Genomic DNA, 17,908 nt, shown 5'->3' with positions numbered 1-17,908 from the left:
TAGTGAAAGATAGATACCGACATAGCTACATGCATACATAGAGTTGTGATGGTCCATGTGTTGGTGGTGGTTGTTGATCGTGGGCAGGGGAGAGAGTGAGCATTTATATAGTGGGTGGGCACAGAGGAGAATTACAGACACTGCAGAGCCAGAAGGGACTTCTGTGATCCAAACCCCTGGATGAAGCAGGAACCCTTCCTGTAGGATTTCCCAGCACACAGTCCTCTGTCCTTTGCTTGAGGGCCCCCTTCCAGTGCTGGGGGAGCAGCCTGCCTCCAAAGTCTGCCCGTTCTACTCTTGGAGACCTCCTAAGCATTAGGATGGTTTTTGTTTTTCTAAGACCCCGAGCCTGCCTTTCCCAGGCTGCTTCTGGAGCCAAGAAGAGGAGCCTCATCCCTTTTCCAGATAGATGCCAGTCCTCCAAAGGCTTACAGACAGCAATCAAACTCCCCAAGTGTTCCCATCTAGTTCTAAATGGCCCTGATGTTTTGACTGAGTTATAGAATAGTCTCCTGTGGAGCCAGGAAGTCCTACGTTTGAGTCCTGGCTCGGATGCTGGCTCTGGGCCCCTGGGCAAATCACTTATCCTTTCTTTGCTCATCTGTAAAATGGGGGTCATAGTAGCACCTTCCTCATGGGAATTGTTAGGAGGCTCATACAAGGTCTGCAGAGTGCTCTGTAACCCTGAAAGTCCTCTGGACGTGTGGTTGTCATTAACATCACCTCCTCGTCTGTACGGACTCCCTGGGCCGGGGCTTCATTTTGTAGGGAAAGGGCAGCTTGCTTGGTTGGCCACTCATTGCATCGGGTGCTCCCAGCAAGAGAAAGAGGGCATTCAGGGAGGAATGAAGAGGTGGGCGTGCATGTTGAGGTCAGTGAGGAGGCAGGCCTTCCTGCCTCATCCCCTGGGCCTGTGGAGACTGGCCTGGGATCTGCTCATGGTGGCTTGTTGGTGTGGCAAACCTAGCCATGACTGCCCTCTCCTGGGCCTCACACTTGGCCCCTTTGCCACCTCGCCAGTTGATATCCAGTCAGGTGGAGGGATGCTGGGGTGGAGTCCTGGCCATTGGCTGTAGGGGACGAGAGGTGAGCTGGTCCAGGCAGCGGGGAGGAGAGGGGACCTGCAAGGAGAAAGAAGTGATTGTTTTGTGATCATAGCGTTTTCTACTCTGTGGCATCCCGGGGGCCGATTGCCTTCAGAAGGCTGCATTCCTCACCCACAGCTTGAGCTCCCTCAAACAATCTGCCAACATCATCAAAACTGGTCTGATCACAGGGGCTGGGCCTGCATGTTATAGCAGGGGTCATGAGATTCAAGATCCTTTCATCCCACCATTTCATTTTCTAGATGGCAAAACCGAGGTCCAGAGAAGGGAGAGGACTCACCTGAGGTCACACAGGTAGTGATAACAATTACATCTCCCAGGGCATTAGTGTTTATAGAGGGTGCTCGCCTCACAACAGCCCCGAGAGACAGGTAGCAGCAGATGTGTTATACCTACTTTGCAGGTGGGACAACTGAGGCATGGAGCCCGAGCCCCCACTCCTTCCCCTACCCCACAACCCCCATCTCTCATGGTTGTGAGTCGAGCTTCCTAGGCTGCTCAGTGTTAGGCCATCCTGGGAGTTGGAGGGTGGATGGAGGAACAAGGGAAGGAAGAAGCATGGCCCCTGGCCCCGGAGCAGACCCACAAAACTCAAAATCATTCCAAGTGGTAGAAACAAGGAGTTCAGAGGAAAGAAGATCGTGGAGAGATTTGGTGGAAGGGAATCAAAGAGGACTTTTTGGAGGAAGGGATACCTGAGCTGAGCCTCTGAAGCATGGGGAGCATTTAGAGATGATTGAGGGCATTCATGTAAGTGGAATGGGTTTGGTGACTGTGTATAACACCCTAGATTGGGGGATCCTGAGGTAGAGGGTGACTGAGAGGGCCAGAGAAGGGAGGACTGGGCCACCTTGGGTGTCAGGCTGAGGTGCTAACATCTGATATACAGGCAATAGGCAACCCTTGAAGGCTTTTGAGCTGGAAAAGTGAGGATGGGCGTGAATGTGAACAAGGTGGCTCTGTCAGTGTTATAATAGCCCAGGAGTAAGGGGATGGGGCTGGGGGCTTAGGGGTGGTGTAGATTAGGGAGAACAGTGATTGGGGAGTGAGGAGACCCGAGTCTAACTCCAGCTTCCTCATCATGTGACCCTGAGCAAAGGGATTGCCCTTTCTGGGCCATGTCCTCACCTATAAAACTACGTCAGATCCCGTCCAAGGTCTCGTTCTGTCCTGTGCACACTGAGTCCTGCTGTGCCAGGTTGTCTTCTTCCTAGCTGCCCTAGCTATGCCCTCAGAACCCCCACCACCCTCCCCTTTCCCTTCCATAGATGGGTTTCTAAGATGACCAGGGATTCCTGGCCTTAAACAGGCTCTCCTCAAGTTTGAGGCTGTGGCTGGGATGCCCCTTGGGGACTTCGGGGAAGGGGCCACGTCCAGCTTTAAGGCTGAGTTTTACAAAACCAACTTTGTGAGTATGAGATGGGGCAGGAGTGGGTCGACCATAGATGATCTGCAAAAGCTGTGGGCTTTGGTGGACTTGAATGCCAGCTCATGATTATTTTCCTAGTCCATAGGCCCAAGTTAAGAGCCTCCGAAACAAAGGGAAAGAGGGAGGGTCTTGCCTATAAAGCTTATGGTGGGAAAGGCCAAGAACAGGAAGAGTTCCAGGAACATTGAGAAGAAATGGGGTCCCAGCCTCAGAATCAGAGCTGAGTTCAAGCCACAGCTCGGCTCCTGCCGGCCTGTTTGACCCTAAGAGAGTCTCTCGTCCGCTCTGGGCCTCAGTCCCTCTCCGAAACATGAGGGGGTTGGATGTTGCTTTCATCTGTGCTGTTCTGTAATTCTGGTGCTGGCCCATCTCCCCTCTCCCAGCGGTACCATGGCCAGCCCGAGGGCTGGCGAGGCCTGGCTTGAGCCCCTTGCTGTGGCACAGTGAGGAGGGAGGCCTAAATGCATGACTGACTGATCAGCCCTTGGCTTTGGCTCCTAGGGCCTGTCAGCTCCCATCCAGCCCGGCTGTGGTCCCAGCTCTGCCACTCTGCTTAGCCTCCTGTCTTCCCCAGGTCCTCTCCAGGGCCTTGCTGTCTTCAGCCCCCTCCCATTCAGCCCATCTCCCTCCATTACTGTCTGTCATATTTTTGCTTCCTGCTTCCCCACACCCTAGCTGCCAGTTCTTAATGCATCCCCCCCCACCCCGCCCTCTTTTTTCTCTCTTGGTTCTGCATCATTCACCTGGTCACGGCTTTTGGCTCCAAATCCAATGCTTGTTTCCCCAAGTTAGGCCCTCTGTCTTCATTTAGTCTGACCCTTGCACCAAATACTGCAGGGGAGGAGGAGAGAGAGGGCAGAACAAGGAGGGGGTGTCAGTGGGAGAGGAGAAGAGAGAGGAGGAAAAAGAAGAAAATGGAAGAAATCAAGAGGTAGAGAAGGAGAGCAGAGAAAGTGGAGGCCTCAGAGATGAAGGGGGAAGGAATAAGGAACGAGGTGAGAGGAGGAAAGCCAAAGAGACGTAGGAGCGGCAGCTGCAGAGACTCCTTCTAGAGCCTCACTCCCTGTCTCCCGTGTTAGTCACCAAAGCACCTGCTCTGGGCATCGAGCACACAAGAGCTCCATGAGCCCAGAAATGGCACTTTACACCTGTCAGGGAGCAGCCAAAGGCAGCAGGAACAGTCATGACCCCAGATTCCCCAAGACCAGTCTGAGCCCCAACACCACCCTCCTCCTCGTGTTATTTTGGGTTTTTTTCTGAGTGCTACCATCTTTACTTGTTGCCCCAGGGAGGAGGGGATGAGATAATCCCGCCTGTCTCTGGCCTCTGTTAGGTGATGAGGCTGGACTTTTCAATAGAATCTAAAATGCCACAGTGGGGAGAGACCCGTGTCATCAAATGTCAGGACTGGGAGAGATGCCTTGATTTTACAGATCAGGACATTGAGACCCATGGAAGGGGGAAGAGTGACCTGCTCAGGGTCCCCCAGCAAGGCAGTGGCAAAGCTGGGACTGGAGCCGCAGGTTTCTGGGACTCTGTGGGCAGAGCCCTTTGTCCTCCTTTGCATGGGAGTAGAGCCAGGAGGTCCTGGAAACGAGTCCTGGCCCACCCCTCCAAGTCAAGCTGTTGCTCAGCAACCCAGCACAACACCTTAAGGCAGAAAGGGGAGCCGGATTCCTGGGAGCTGAGGTTCTCACAAGCCAGGGGCAGAGATCCCAGGTGCTACACAGCCGGCCAGGCTGGGCCTCTCCAACAGCCCCCACGGCCCCTTGCCTTCTGCACTTGCCTCATTTAGGCAGTCTTCCCAGCGCCCCGTGAAGGATCCAGATCTGGGCCTCCAGCCTCCCTGATCAAGTCAGCTCCTCAGGCCAGCACTCGGAGCAGAGGCCAGGGTAGGCAGGGAAGGGGAAGAGGACAAGCATTTATATAGCGCCTGCTGTGCCAGGTACTGTGCTAAGCACTTGTTAGAAATATTGTCTCATTTGTTCCTCACAGCAACCCTGGGAGGTAGGTGCTGTTATCGTCCTCATTTGATAAATGAGGAAACTGAGGCAGACAGAATTTAAGGGACTTGCCCAGAGTCAGCCAGCAAGTAAGTGTCTGAGGCTGGATTTGAACTCAGGTCTCCTGACTCCAGGCCCAGCTCTCTATCCCCTGCACAACCTAGCTTCCACGAGAGTGTTATGGAGACCTTCTCTGATGCCGGCTTGTGGCACGGGGGACAACCTGCCTTCCAAAAGCTTGTTCCAGGGGACCCCTGATTCTGACAGGATCCGCCAACTAGGAGAAGCTCACAGCATGGGCCCAGGGAGAGATGGGCTTCCGGCATCCAGAGGCCCATCAGAGTGAGAGCAGGCTGACCACCAGGGGTCACCCGTCTGTGCAGTTAGCTTCTAGTTCTTACTTCTTCCTCCATATCTCTCACCTCCATCTCCATCTCTCTACTACCACCCAAGGACCCCGCCCCCATCACCTCTGTTGCAGCGGCCTCCTACCTGGTATCCCTGCCCGAGCCTGCCCCAGGGATCTTCCTAAAGCACAGTCTGACCACGTTACCCTCCCCCAACACCCCCATCCCCTCAGTAAATGCTGGCATCTTCCTTTGACCTCCAGGATCGAATAACTCCTGGTGGTGTTTAAAGGGTCTTACAGCCCGTGCCGTAAGTGCCGTAAGACACTTCCAGTCTTCTTAAGTTCTTCTCCTGATATACTCTGTGCTGCACTCGCTGTTTGCACAGATGACATTCATTCTCCCACCTCCTTGTTTTTGCACTAGCTGCTCCCCTTCCCTGGAAGGATTGCCATCCTCATCTCCAATCCTTTATGTCCCCAGGGTGTCTTGACTCATGGTAAAGCTCCATCTCCTCTCGAAGGCCTTTCCTTTTCCTGCCTTCTCTCCACCAGCTGCCAGGAGCCTTTCCCCTCAAGTCCCCTCATCCGTGCCCATGGATGGACATTTTGTCCCCTGCATTTGACTGTAAGCTCCTTGAGGGCAGGAGCCATGGTTGCTATTTTTTTCTTTGTATCCCCCGCACTCAGCACAGCAGGGATGACCATTACCTTGCCCTACGCTGCCCCCACAGTGTTTCCTTGAAAATCAAGTGAGATGATTCGTGTCAAGTGTACCTCCTGTTCCTTGTGGTACAAAGAGCAGCCGACCTTGGGGTCAGGAGCCCTTCGGTCCAGTCCACCTTGAGCACATTCCAGCTGTATACCTTGGACAGCAAGGGGCCGGGCTACAGTGAGAAGAATGTTTTCACTTCTTTGTTCCTATAATCCCGACCCAGGATACCTGCAGTAACACGTGCCTGGTATTCCCCAGTTCAGTGAGAACAATTCTCCCAGTGTAAGCCAGAAGTTGACAATAATGTGGGAGAAAGTTTTAATAAAAAGGGGATGGAGAATCAACCCTAGATCCCAGAGCTGCACGTAAAGCCCCACAGTGCTTTGGAGGCCTGAGAGTGAGGCCTCACCTGGCATAGGGAGCCTCTGTTATCTCTTGGGCCTCAATGCACCTTCCAGAGACATCGTCTCCTAGGTGATCACCTAAGACCCTTCCTCCTCCATCATCTTCATTAGCTCCCATTTACCAGCCTCATTCATAAGCATGCACATAACCTTCAGGTGGAAATACTCTCACTTTTGAGTAACTGAGTAAAATAAAGGAGAAGGGAAGAACAAATATTCCATCACAAGCTAAAAAGGTCAGAGCCAGAAAGGGCCTTGGATCCCAGAATGTCAGATCTGAGAGGGCCCTTAGAACCCAGTATGTCAGAGCTGGGAGGGCCCTTAGAACCCAGGATGTCAGAGCTGGGAGGGCCCTTAGAACCCAGGATGTCAGAGCTAGGAGGGCCCTTAGAACCCAGGATGTCAGAGCTGGGAGGGCCCTTAGAACCCAGGATGTCAGAGCTGGGAGGGCCCTTAGAAAACAGGATGTCAGCGCTGGGAGGGCCCTTCCCTAGTCCATCTCTGTCAGGGAGGGCACAGAACATCAGAGAAGTCTAAGGACAATCGTGACCCGAGCCAAGACCAGTAGGCCGCAGGCATCCTGAATGTCTGTGCGGGTCTCTGTACCCCATCCTGCCAGTAAAGTGGAATGAATAGCATGCACATGTATTTCAGTGTGGGCTCTTGTCTAAGGCCCCTTCAGAAGCCCCCCTGACCTTTCTTGCCAGGCTTGGCTCACTGTGCCATGTACCCGGGGACTCCTCTCTGCTGGCTCCTTTCCCATTTATTTAAGAGGCCATCGGTTCCTGTTCAGAGAATCCCTCCTTCCCTCCCTCCTGGCTTAGCAAGAGGGAGGAGGGGGGTAGGGGGGAAGCTGCTGGCAAGAGGCAAATGATCATTTCTGGCTCCAGGAGTTTCTAATGGAAGTGCTGATAACCTTTCCCAGGATGGTGCATCGACCTCTAAATATAGATCTAGATATTTGTAAAACTAATGCCTGGGCCCATGGGGCCAGGTAGAGGGGGGCACAGGCCGGATGGAGCTGGTAGTCTTACCTCTGGTCTAAGAGGAGAGCTGGGCAAAGCTGGCAGCGTGCTCCCCTCCCGAGTCTGGGACAGCTGGAGGGGGGGGGGCTGGGAGAAGGCCCAGCCTGGCCAAGCTCTCTAGCCTACAACCCGTTTCTGCAGCCTGCACCATGATTCTCTCACCCCAGACCAGCCCTCCTGCCCCCCCATCACCCCGAGCCTGGCTCCAGATGTGTACATCACAGGATCCCCATTTCATACTTGTGAGAGCCCCACTGCCCAGAGAAGAACAGAAGGAAACTTTATGGTCTGGATGATTTTATTGGAACATAGCCATGCCCCAACAATTGAAATATTTCTGTAAATTCCCGGCTAACTAGATTAGAAGGAGTTGAGCTGAATTCATCCAATCTAGACTGATCCTAGCCCAGGTTGGAGGAGATCTGGGAACTCGGCTTCCCGGGGTGGGCTTGAGTAGACAGGGTGACCTGGTGAAAAGACCCCAGATCTGGTGGCTGAGGAGCTGGGTGCGGATCTGGCCCCTACTGCCCATTAAGTGGTATGGGGGCTACGAGACTGAATTGGAGCTGTGATTCCCTGCTTCACGGTGCTGGCCGGGTGACCCCACCCAACTCCCTTCCCATCCCCTCCCTGCGTGTGTAGACATGCATGCATGCATGTACATATACACACACACGCACACACATGCACAGAGAGCTTCCTTTTTCCCTCCTGCTCTCTGTGGGTAAGACAGGAAATATTCTTTAACCTTTCCATCTCAAAATGTCTTTTTTGGAACTTCAGCCTCCCCCCCCCAGGGGTGCGTAATGTGAGGAGGCCGCGTGCTTCTCTTGGGGGGAGCCAGAAAAGAATGCTCCTGACAGACAGGGAGGAACCTGATGGAGTCTGGGACAGATGGAACAGAGACAGGGACAGGTCAAAGGGGAGGAATCCTTCATTCAACAAACACTTATGAAGTATGAGGCCCTGCCCCATGGGGACTTGTAGAAAATTCCTTGTGTAATGAGTGTAAGCTCATGGAAGGCAGGAATTGCTTTGGTTTTGACCTTTCCTCAGCTCCTGACGCAGCACCTGCCCATAGCACACACTTGGGCCAAGAAGGCCAAGTCAGAACCATGAGGGAGAGTCACCAACTGCTCTGCAAAGAGCTGAGGAGGGAGAGGAGAGAACTCTTAGTTTCAGGGTTGGGGGAAAGCCTTTGTAGGGGAGTGTTGTGAGCAAGACTGAGCCAAGGCTGGAGGGAAAAGGATTTCAGTGAGGAGAGAGAGGAGATGCTAGTTCTAGAATGGGAAGGCCCCTCAGAAGTTGTGTTGCCCACCTTGCCGAGGCCTAGGGAGCCGCCCACAATTCAAACCCCCTTCCTCTGACTCTAGATCAGTGTTCCTTCTGAGCCTGGACAAGGGGGAACCTTTGTGCATGCAGAGGGCAGGGGGTGAGCGGCTAGCAGCTGCGCGTGTCATATTGGGATTGTGACTCGGTGAGGGAAACCACAGGGCGTCTTTGGTCTGGCCCGTGGCTTTGGGGATGTGCCAAAGGCGAGCAGTCTACACCAGCGGGCCCCGTGGTTTCTGCCTGACTCTGACTTCATCCGGAGTTATCATACCTGGTTTGGGACGCCATGTTTTAGGAAGGCCATTGGTAACTGGGGCCACATGCGTCAGAGGGACCCAAGACCAGGCTCTATAAAGATTGATGGATGGGAATTCACAGGATTTAGAGATGGACGAAATCTTAGGGATCGTCTAGCCCATCTCCCAATTTTACCAATCAGAACACCAGAGGGCTGGAGAGGGAGGTTAATCTGGTTGAAATGCCTCAGGTTCCAGTTTATCCTCAGACACTCCTCTAGCGGTATGATCCTGGGCAAGTCAGTTCTCTCAGCCTCAGTTTCCGTGTCTGCAAATTGGGGAAAATAACACCCACCTCCTAAGATAATTGGGGGGGGGGAGTCAGTTAAGTAAACACCTGTAAAATCCTGTGTACACCTGAAAGTGCTATATAAATGCTGGCCATTGTTATTATTATTGAATTGGGGATGCTTGGCTTGGTGAAGACGCCATGAGGATGTGATGACAGTTGGCAGGGGCACTGCTCTGAATAGTATAGAATGTAAGAGCTATTCAAAAGTCAAAAGTGAAACAGGTTGCCTTGTGAGCACTGAGTTCCCCATCCCTGGAGGAATTCAAGCAGAGACTGGTTGGCCACTTTGCCAAGGATACAATGGAGGAGGTGGGAGTTTAAATACAAATTGAATTAGACAGACTCTGAGATTGCTTCCAGCTTCAGGTTAGGCAATCCTGCTGAAATGTAGATGAGCTTCCCGGGTCCCAAAGAGACCCCCCCCTCCCACCCCCACCCCTGCCCAGGAGGGAGGAGGTTAGATCTGTGTCTGCGTGTGGCACCATGCATCATTTTCTAGGGCACTGGAGCCACACCTGCCGATCTGCACGTCTCCAGCTGGGCCTGGCCTCAGCCTCGGCCCAGACCCATCCCATTAACTCCCTTTGCATCCACCAGGTCCTGGAGGCCCTGAGCATGGTGGAAAGAGTTCTGGCTCTGACATCAGAATGCCTGAGTTCTTGTCTGAGCCCCGCTACTCACTACCCGTGTGACTCTGGACAAGGCCCCGTGCCTGTTTCCTCATATGCAAATTGAGGAGTTAGTCCTAACGGATCTCTAAAGTCTCTCTGTGCCCCTGTGGTCTCCATGATGTTCCCCACCTCACAAGCTGCCTCTTTCCTTTCCTACAGAATCCCCCAGGTTCATCAAGGAGCCCCGGGATCAGATTGGGGTGTCAGGTGGTGTGGCTTCCTTTGTTTGCCAGGCCACTGGAGACCCCAAGCCACGGGTGACTTGGAACAAGAAAGGCAAGAAGGTGAACTCCCAGCGCTTTGAGGTAAGGAAGTATCTTCCCACCTCCTACCTTCCACCTCCCTACTGTCTCCACCAAAAAGCTGGCAATCACGTATATAAGTATACCTCCCCACATACAATACACACCCCCACCCCTAAACCTATACATCCTCCAGCGACCCCCCTCACACACATACATAACCCCTCATAGGTCAGGTCCACAGTCTTCTTTCCCACTAAACAAAGGTATACATATATGTTCTGTGCATATATACACACATACTACACATCTATATAATATATTGGCATGCACCCCTATACAGATTTTTTTTTTAAGTGAGGCAATTGGGGTTAAGTGACTTGCCCAAGGTCACACAGCTAGTAAGTGTTAAGTGTCTGAGGCCGGATTTGAACTCAGGTACTCCTGACTCCAGGGCCGGTGCTCTATCTGCTGCCCCACCCCTATACAGATTTACAAGTGCATAGCATACCAAGTCCCTTCACTGCTGCCTGCCTCAGTTTCCTTATCTGTAAAATGGGGATAACAATAGTGTCCGCCTCCCAGGATTGTGGGGATAAAATGAGATAATATTTCTAAAGTGCTATGTGAATGCTAGCCGTTACTACTATTATTGTTATTATTATTTAAGCTATTACACACATCCACCCACCTATGCACAGAGACATACTCTTGCACTTAGGTCTAAAAACATACCTACACGGGGGCAGCTAGATAGCGTAATGGATAAAGCACCGGCCCTGGATTCAGGAGTACCTGAGTTCAAATCTGGCCTCAGACACGTGATACTAACTGTGTGACCTTGGAAAAGTCACTTAACCCCCATTGCCCCGCAAAAAAACCCCAAAAAACCAACAAAAACCAACAAAAAACATACCTACACAACCTCACACAGGCACACGTATACACAACATGTCTCAGTGTACCCCCCACTCCACACCATATCAGCCCTCTGTTACCACAGGTCCCTAAACCCCAGCCACATTCCCACTAGCAAAGGGAGAGAAGAAAGCTTGCGCACACGCTCCCCAGCTAGGATGGGGCATGCTCCAGCGAGGCTCAGGCGGTATGGAGGGAGGGGTGGGGAAGGTACAGCTTGGGGAGGGCCCAGATGCTCATCTGCTCCTTCTCTCCCTGTCAGACTATCGAATTTGATGAGAGCGCTGGTGCGGTGCTTCGGATCCAGCCCCTGAGGACACCCCGGGATGAGAATGTGTACGAATGTGTGGCACAGAACCCCATCGGGGAGATCACCGTGCATGCTAAGCTCACTGTCCTCCGAGGTACTGGCAACCCCGATTCCGGTACCCGCTGTGCCAAGACCAGGGTCCCCCATGGCTCCAGCACCCCCTCCCTACAGGGCTTGAGGAGGAGGGAGGTGGGGGTGGGGGCGGTTTGCAGTGTCTGCCTCCACAGTGACCTTTTTCCCGATATAGAGAGTCCATAGATTTGGAGTCAGGGGACCTGAGTACCAGTCCTATCTCTCTCCTTTACTAGCTGTGCAATCAAGTCACCAAAGTTCTTGGGCTTTAGTTTCATTCTCTGTAAAATGGGGTGATTGGAGTAGATCATCTCTCAAGGCCCTAACAACTCCAAATCCTTTGATCCCATGAGTCTGTGGGTAGTTAGAGAAAGCCTTAGTGTGTAGCTGGCCCTGTAGTCTGTGGCACATCTGCGGTGGAAGGGTGTGGGGTGGGAGGTAGGCTCTACCTTTGAGGAGCCCAGGATCTAGCTGGGTAGAGCACCGGAGTTCTAGTCCCTCTGTCAGCCTCATTCTCCCCATTTGTAAAGGAGGTCATTTTGTCCTGGAGGGTATGAAAGTTCTTTCCGATCTCTGACCTGCTGCCATCCTGCTCTGCACTGTCCCCGAGATGATGAGAAGATCAATAGGAATAAATTTTTACACATCCGGTGGTTTAGTTTGCTCTATGAGCAATGGGACCACAGGACATAGAGCTTGGAGGGGCCTTTGAAATCACGTGGGCCAAGAACTGAGGTCCAGAGAAAGGGGACTTACCCAAGGTCTCACATGTGGTAAATAAGTAGCAGAGCAAGAATTTGTTTTTTGTTTTTGTTTGGTTTTGCAGGCAATGGGGGTTAAGTGACTTGCCCAGGGTCACACAGCTAGTAAGTGTCAAGTGTCTGAGGCCAGATTTGAACTCAGGTCCTCCTGAATCCAGGGCTGGTGCTTTAACCACTGTGCCATCTAGCTGCCCCCAGAGCAAGAATTTGAATCCATAACCCTTGGCTTGAGATTCAGGACACATCCCAAAGCACCCTACCTCAGAGCTTAGAGGAGGGGCTGGGATCAGCTAAGGCCTTAAACAGCTAGCTCCCTGAAGAAGACCATCTCTGTGAAATGTTGTCCAGCCAGGCCTTCCTTATTTGTACAGTTTGGGCGTGGGGCCCAGGGGATGAAGAACAATCAAAAATTGCCTAAAGCCTCCCTCCCCATCCCGTGTCCCCATGTCCCATGATGACATGCAAGTGAGCCTGGGCTCCCAAAGGCCATAGCTGGAAGCCAAACTTAGGCAGGATCTACCATGTGAGGACAAGCCTGGCTCTGGGCTTTCTGTCTGTGCTGGGGAGGGGCTCAGCACCAGGTTGGCCACACAGTGACGGGGGATGTAGCCAGAGTCACTTTCTAAGACTCTCCCAAAGTGGGGTGGGGGTGGGGGGCTGCAGATCTAAGAAACTGAAGGAAATGCCCATATCAACAAAGTCCCATATCCCTGAAGTATCAAAATGGGTATTTCTAAGAACACTTTCAGATTTATAAAATATTTTCCTCCCCACAGCTCCAAGGTACATTGTGGAAACAATACCGTGAAACTGAGGTTCAAAAAGAGAAGTGACTTGTCCACAGTCACACAATTAGTCAGAATCAGAGCAGGAATTCATACCGTTGTATAGCAGATAAAGACCTGAGTTCAAATCCACCTTCAGATACTTAACTAGCAGTCACTTAAACTGTCTCACTCAGTTTCCTCATCTGTAAAATGGAGGTGATAATTGCACCTTCTTCCTAGGGTGGTTGTGAGGATCAAATGAGATCATATTTGTGAAAGCTCTTAGCACAATGCCTGGCACATAGTAGGCCCATAATAAGTGCTTCTTTCCTTTCCTTTCCTTCCTTTCCTTCTCTGTGCCCAAGAAAACCTCCTGAATTGGGACCTCATGCTTCTGGGGTGTGGGACTTGTTAAGATTTCAGCAGGGAGTAAAGAACCTACCAAAAAGAACAAATGGTTTTCTAGCACTTTAGCAACACCCATTTGCTTACCTGCCCATTAATGTGCTCGTTACAAATAATTATCTATTCATTACGGTAGGTCCGGCAGGACTTTTGCGTGACTGCACTTCATTAGTGTTGTTGAAGTTCCTGGGTGTATTGGAAAATAACACAATTGCCTTTCTGTCTAACCCTAATCTACAACTCAGATTTGACAGCGGCCTCGGCCTAGCCTTCCCAGGACAGGCAGGCAGGCGGGCGGCTGGTCAGAGCCATCGAGCTTGGCCTAGGATAGCCCTTGCCCAACTGGAAGGTTGTAACCACCTTACCTTCACCTGGCTTCCTCCAGGCTCCTCCTTCCCACTTGCTCTCTTGATCAGCTGAGGCAAGGTGACAATTGTGGAACATCTTGGGCCTGATGGTGTATCTGTGGGGGAAGGATTTGGCCCAGATGCGCTTGAAAGGCACTGGCTCTGGGGTGTGGGGAAGGAGTGGCCGGGGATTTGCAGTCTGTAGAGCCAGAGAAGCATCAGTTTTCCCCTCCCTCTATGGAGCCAGATGGGGTTTGGAGTTAAGGGACCAGGGCTGGAATTCTGGCTCCCCCATTTAACTATCTGTGTGACTGTGAGCAACTCACTCCCCCTCCCTAGGCCTCAGTTTATGGTGATAAACTCTGGGGGTAGGTGGACTGAGCCAGGTGGCCCCTTCTTGGCCTGGGGAATAGTCAGTGCTCAGAACAGGGAGAAGGGCGGGTTCCTTGTGTGGGCAGCATCTTCCCTGTCCTGCTCCCTGCCCCATCTTCTGGGCCAGATTCCTCAGAGGCCCAGAGGTCAGCCAGACTAGAACAGGTCCTGTTTCTCCCTGTACTCTGACCCATCTGGACCCTGAACCAAGCAACAGCTGGTTTTTGATGCCAGAAAGAGAGAGGGAGCTAAGGATCTGGGAGAGACAGCTCCTCTGCACCGCCCTGCCCCCCAGCCCTAGGCAGAGCCTCCTCTCCCATCCTTCCCCAGAGATAGGCTCACGGTGACCTTTGCACAGCTTTCATGAATCGCAGGCCTGCTCCTTGAGGCCTGGCGCCTGACTCTGCTGTCAGAACCTGGAGAGTTAAAAGGACAGACTCTGAATCCATTAACCTCCTCCGTCACAAAGGGAGGCAGGCAGACAGAGAAGGGAGGCAGTGCTTCCCTCCCATCTAGGGCCTGCTCCTACTTCCCTCCTCTTCTCTTCCCCCTCCAGCCCTTCCCAGGAGCGCCCTGGATTTCCATTGGAAGCACTACTGTAGGCCCCAGACTGGGGCTGCATGCACAGGCTCACAGAACTTCAGTGTCAGGGTCTTCAGAGATTTTACAGATGAGGAAACTGAGGGCCCTGTGTCTCCTTGCCTCCCTGCCCAAGCTTGTCTCCCTGCATGAGGCTGCCAAGCGCTCTTATCACCTCCCCCTTTCTCTTGATCCTCGTGTCCATAAATATACATGGGAGCGATCTCAGAACGGCAAACACACACTCACTTCTGCTTTTAATTATTAAACAGCTGTGCCCACTGCGGGGAAGGAGCAGTAGTACCACCCGCAGTTTCCTTCCTGGAACCAGGAGGTGGGGCTGGGGGGGTCGATTCTACCCTCTGGCTGGTGTTCCTACCTGGAGGGGGCAGGGGGTGGGAGTTCTAGGTCTGACAGTCTAGCATAGTCCCTTCCAAGGCTGAGTGCCCTTTGATTTCTCCTTAGGAGCACAAAGTCGAAAGAGACTCCCTCCCCCCATGCCCCTCATCTTACAGAGTGAGAAAACTGAGATCCCCAGAAATGACTCACCCAGGACCACCTGCTTAGTAGCAAAGCCAAGATTAAGTCCATTTCAAGGTCTCCCCTTAGCTGCGGCACAGGGAAACAGAGAGAATCTGAGTGGTGAAAGATCTTAACAGCTTATCTTGTCCAACCCGCTTCGTTTTACAGGCAGGGAAACTGAGCCCCAGAGAGGGGAGGGGATTTGTTGATAGCCAAGGGCAGAGCTGTTAGCCCATGACTCCCGATTCCCCTCCACCATGCTGTTGTGGCTGCTCCCACCCACCGCTGAGCTGAGTGACCTTTGGGGACGGAGGGGCAGCACCCTCAGAGACCAACCAGCTGGCCCTGGTGACATACTTTCAAGTCAGTTAAATGGTCCTGCCAAACCTGCCCCTCCAAGAACTGGACTCCTCTTAGGACTTGACTTCTTGGAGAAAGAGGCTAGGAATGGATTGGATGAACTGAAACATTAGTGCCTGACCTTAGCAATCTTCCTCCCCCCCCCCCCCCGCCCCGACTGGATTTGTAATTTCATCAGCATAGGGACCTCTTGTCCCCCATCAGAGATCTCTTCTCTGGTGTTGGAGAATTCACTCCCCCTTAAAGGAGCCCCTCCCCTTTTGGGATGGCTCTCCTTATGAAAACGTTCAAGCTGATTCTGCCTCCTGCAGCCAAACAAACCTTCCAATCCCACTTCCCCTGGGACAGCCCTTAAAACAACTGAAGACACTTGCCATGGTCTGCACTCCCAACCAAATCTTCTATGTGAAACACCCTCAATCCTTCAACCAGTCATCATCTAGAGTGGCCTCAAATCTCCTTTTTACCAACCTGTTCTGATGTGCTGCACCCAGAATAGAAAATAGCATTCCAGTTGGCGTCTCCCCTTACAGGCACCTTGCCTCTCATCATGAAGCCCAAGGTCAAATTAATCTCTTTTGACCATCGTGTTATCTTGTTGATTCGTGTGGAGCTTGTGGTTTACTAAGACTATCAGATCTCTTTCCCCCCATGAACTGTTCTCTAACCCAACTGGTACCTGATGCAGGGATCCCCTTTGCAGTGTTTCTGGCCAGTGGTCATCCAGCCTCAGTGGGCAGCTCCCCCTCTTCCAAATAGCCTTTCTTGACCATTCATTTCCTGTAACCCAGGGGAGATCATGCCACTTACTACTTATTCATAGTTTGTCTTGTCATCTTCAGTGTTGCTTCATAAGTGTGACTCTTAGTTCTCTAGTGGGATGGCAGATTCCCTCAGGGGTAGGGCACTGGTCCCCCCTCGGCCTCCTCTGCCCTTAGTGGATCCCAAAGCTATATACATCCAGAGGGGCTTAGTCATGGAAGGGGTCAGAGTGTTGGAAACAGAGGGACCAGTGGCTACTGCACACTCTTCTAGGGAGCCTTGTCACCTTTGGGAAAGAGGGGCAGGATTTCTTTGTCCGGATGGAAAAGAAACGGGAGTGTCTGAACTGAGTGCCAATTTGTGATGCTTGGAGACGCTTTCTCTACCGATCTGATCCTCAAATCTGATCACGCCTCTTGCCGTTGTTGTTTTAATTAAACTCCGAGGAATTCTGCAGAATGTGCTGCAAGATGAACATTTTTGTTTAATTAGAAACACTCAGTAATAATAGTTGTATGAGGCCTCCCCCAACACACACACACACACACACACACACACACACACACACACACACACACGCTGCCAATCAAGAGGGCAATTCTCCTAGAGGATTAATTGGCTGATGAAATTGATGAGCCCCCAATGGAAGACAGGGGACTGCCAACCCAGCGGTAGTTGGTTGTGATGTCATCAGGAGCCAATCAGAGCTGGGGGGTGGCTCTGGTAGCACATTTCCTATCTGCTTTTTGGGTCAAAGGGTGAGAACTCCCCCCACACCTGCCCCCATGGATATCTAACCCACCACATTCCCCAGAAACCAATGGACAATAGAAATCTCTGTGAGAGCTGGGCCCAGGTTGGTCCGATGCTTGGGCCCTGAAGCTCCCTGCCCACCACACCCTCCAGTCAACCCAACCTTTCTGTTACTCACACAGATGCCAGGTACCCAGCATGGGCCGGTTGCTGATGATGCCAGGCCTTTCCCTGCAGTCAGTAGCAATGCACGGAAGCTTTTCTCTCTCCTTCCCTTTGTTGTCCCCAGCGCCCCCCACCCCGCACCCCCTCACCTCCCAGTTTTATTCCCGTTTGTAACCAAAACGGCCTCATCTCCTGTCTCCCAGCTGGGAGGTGGGTGGAGCTGAGAGGGATAGGCCAGAGGAGCATCCCCGTGGCCTTGTCCTTCTCTCGGATGCTCCAGGAGAAGATTAGACCATCTGAGCCTCATAGGGTTCACAGTCCTACAGAATGAGTACGAGTATCCCTGACTAGTGATCGGCCTCTGCTCAGAGAGCTAGGCAAGCCCATAGCCTCCCAAGGCTTCCTGGTGCCCCTTGGGGTCCGTGCTGAGGATTAGGATCGCTTCCTCCCTCCTAGCCAAAGCCTATCCTTGTGTGGCATGAGGCCTACCAGAGGAGGAGGAGGATGGCCCTTTCCCTGGGATGGCCCCTCAGGACCTAGAGTCCTTCATCACCTTCAAGCTAAACATCCGCCTTCCCTCGGGCAGCCCTCCCTCCCCTGGCACCATGCTCCGGATGAGCTCCCAGCTCCACATCGGCCTTCCTAAGATGTCGCTCCCACAATGGAAGATGATGCTGTTGACCCCAAGACCTGGTGGGGAGCTCGTACTCGCCCACCGAGAGCAGAATCAGCGAACGTTAATGTGTGGTACAGACGGGGCTAAGAAGAGCTCAAAGCAAGGGAGAGGAGATGTTTCATCGGCTCCCTGTTCCATGCCTGGCGCCATGCTGAGCACTTTACAGACATCACATTTTGCCTTCACAATAGCCCTTCTAAAGGAGTTGGTGTTCTCTCCCCCATTTAAAGCTGGAAAGAACTTGAGATCATCAGGTGCAGTCCCTTCTTTTTACAGGA

At 52.5% G+C, this 17,908-nt stretch overlaps 1 protein-coding gene across 23 annotated transcripts in view; it reads left to right on the top strand.

Moving 5' to 3' along the window:
- PTPRS (protein tyrosine phosphatase receptor type S) overlaps positions 1 to 17,908 on the top strand; it is a 211,748-nt gene that overhangs the window by 109,802 nt on the left and 84,038 nt on the right. For all 23 annotated transcript variants that reach the window (XM_043977056.1, XM_043977054.1, XM_043977057.1 and 20 more), the window contains exons 3-4: positions 9,779 to 9,924; positions 11,042 to 11,183. In XM_043977056.1, the coding sequence (XP_043832991.1) occupies positions 9,779 to 9,924; positions 11,042 to 11,183 (288 nt within the window). The remainder of the gene's footprint in view (positions 1 to 9,778; positions 9,925 to 11,041; positions 11,184 to 17,908) is intronic.

The sequence above is a fragment of the Dromiciops gliroides genome, chromosome 1 (assembly GCF_019393635.1).
Source record: "Dromiciops gliroides isolate mDroGli1 chromosome 1, mDroGli1.pri, whole genome shotgun sequence".
NCBI classification, from domain to species: domain Eukaryota; kingdom Metazoa; phylum Chordata; class Mammalia; order Microbiotheria; family Microbiotheriidae; genus Dromiciops; species Dromiciops gliroides.
The sequence above is the reverse complement of the archived record's forward strand: the minus strand, read 5'-3'. Positions and strand labels throughout refer to the sequence as shown.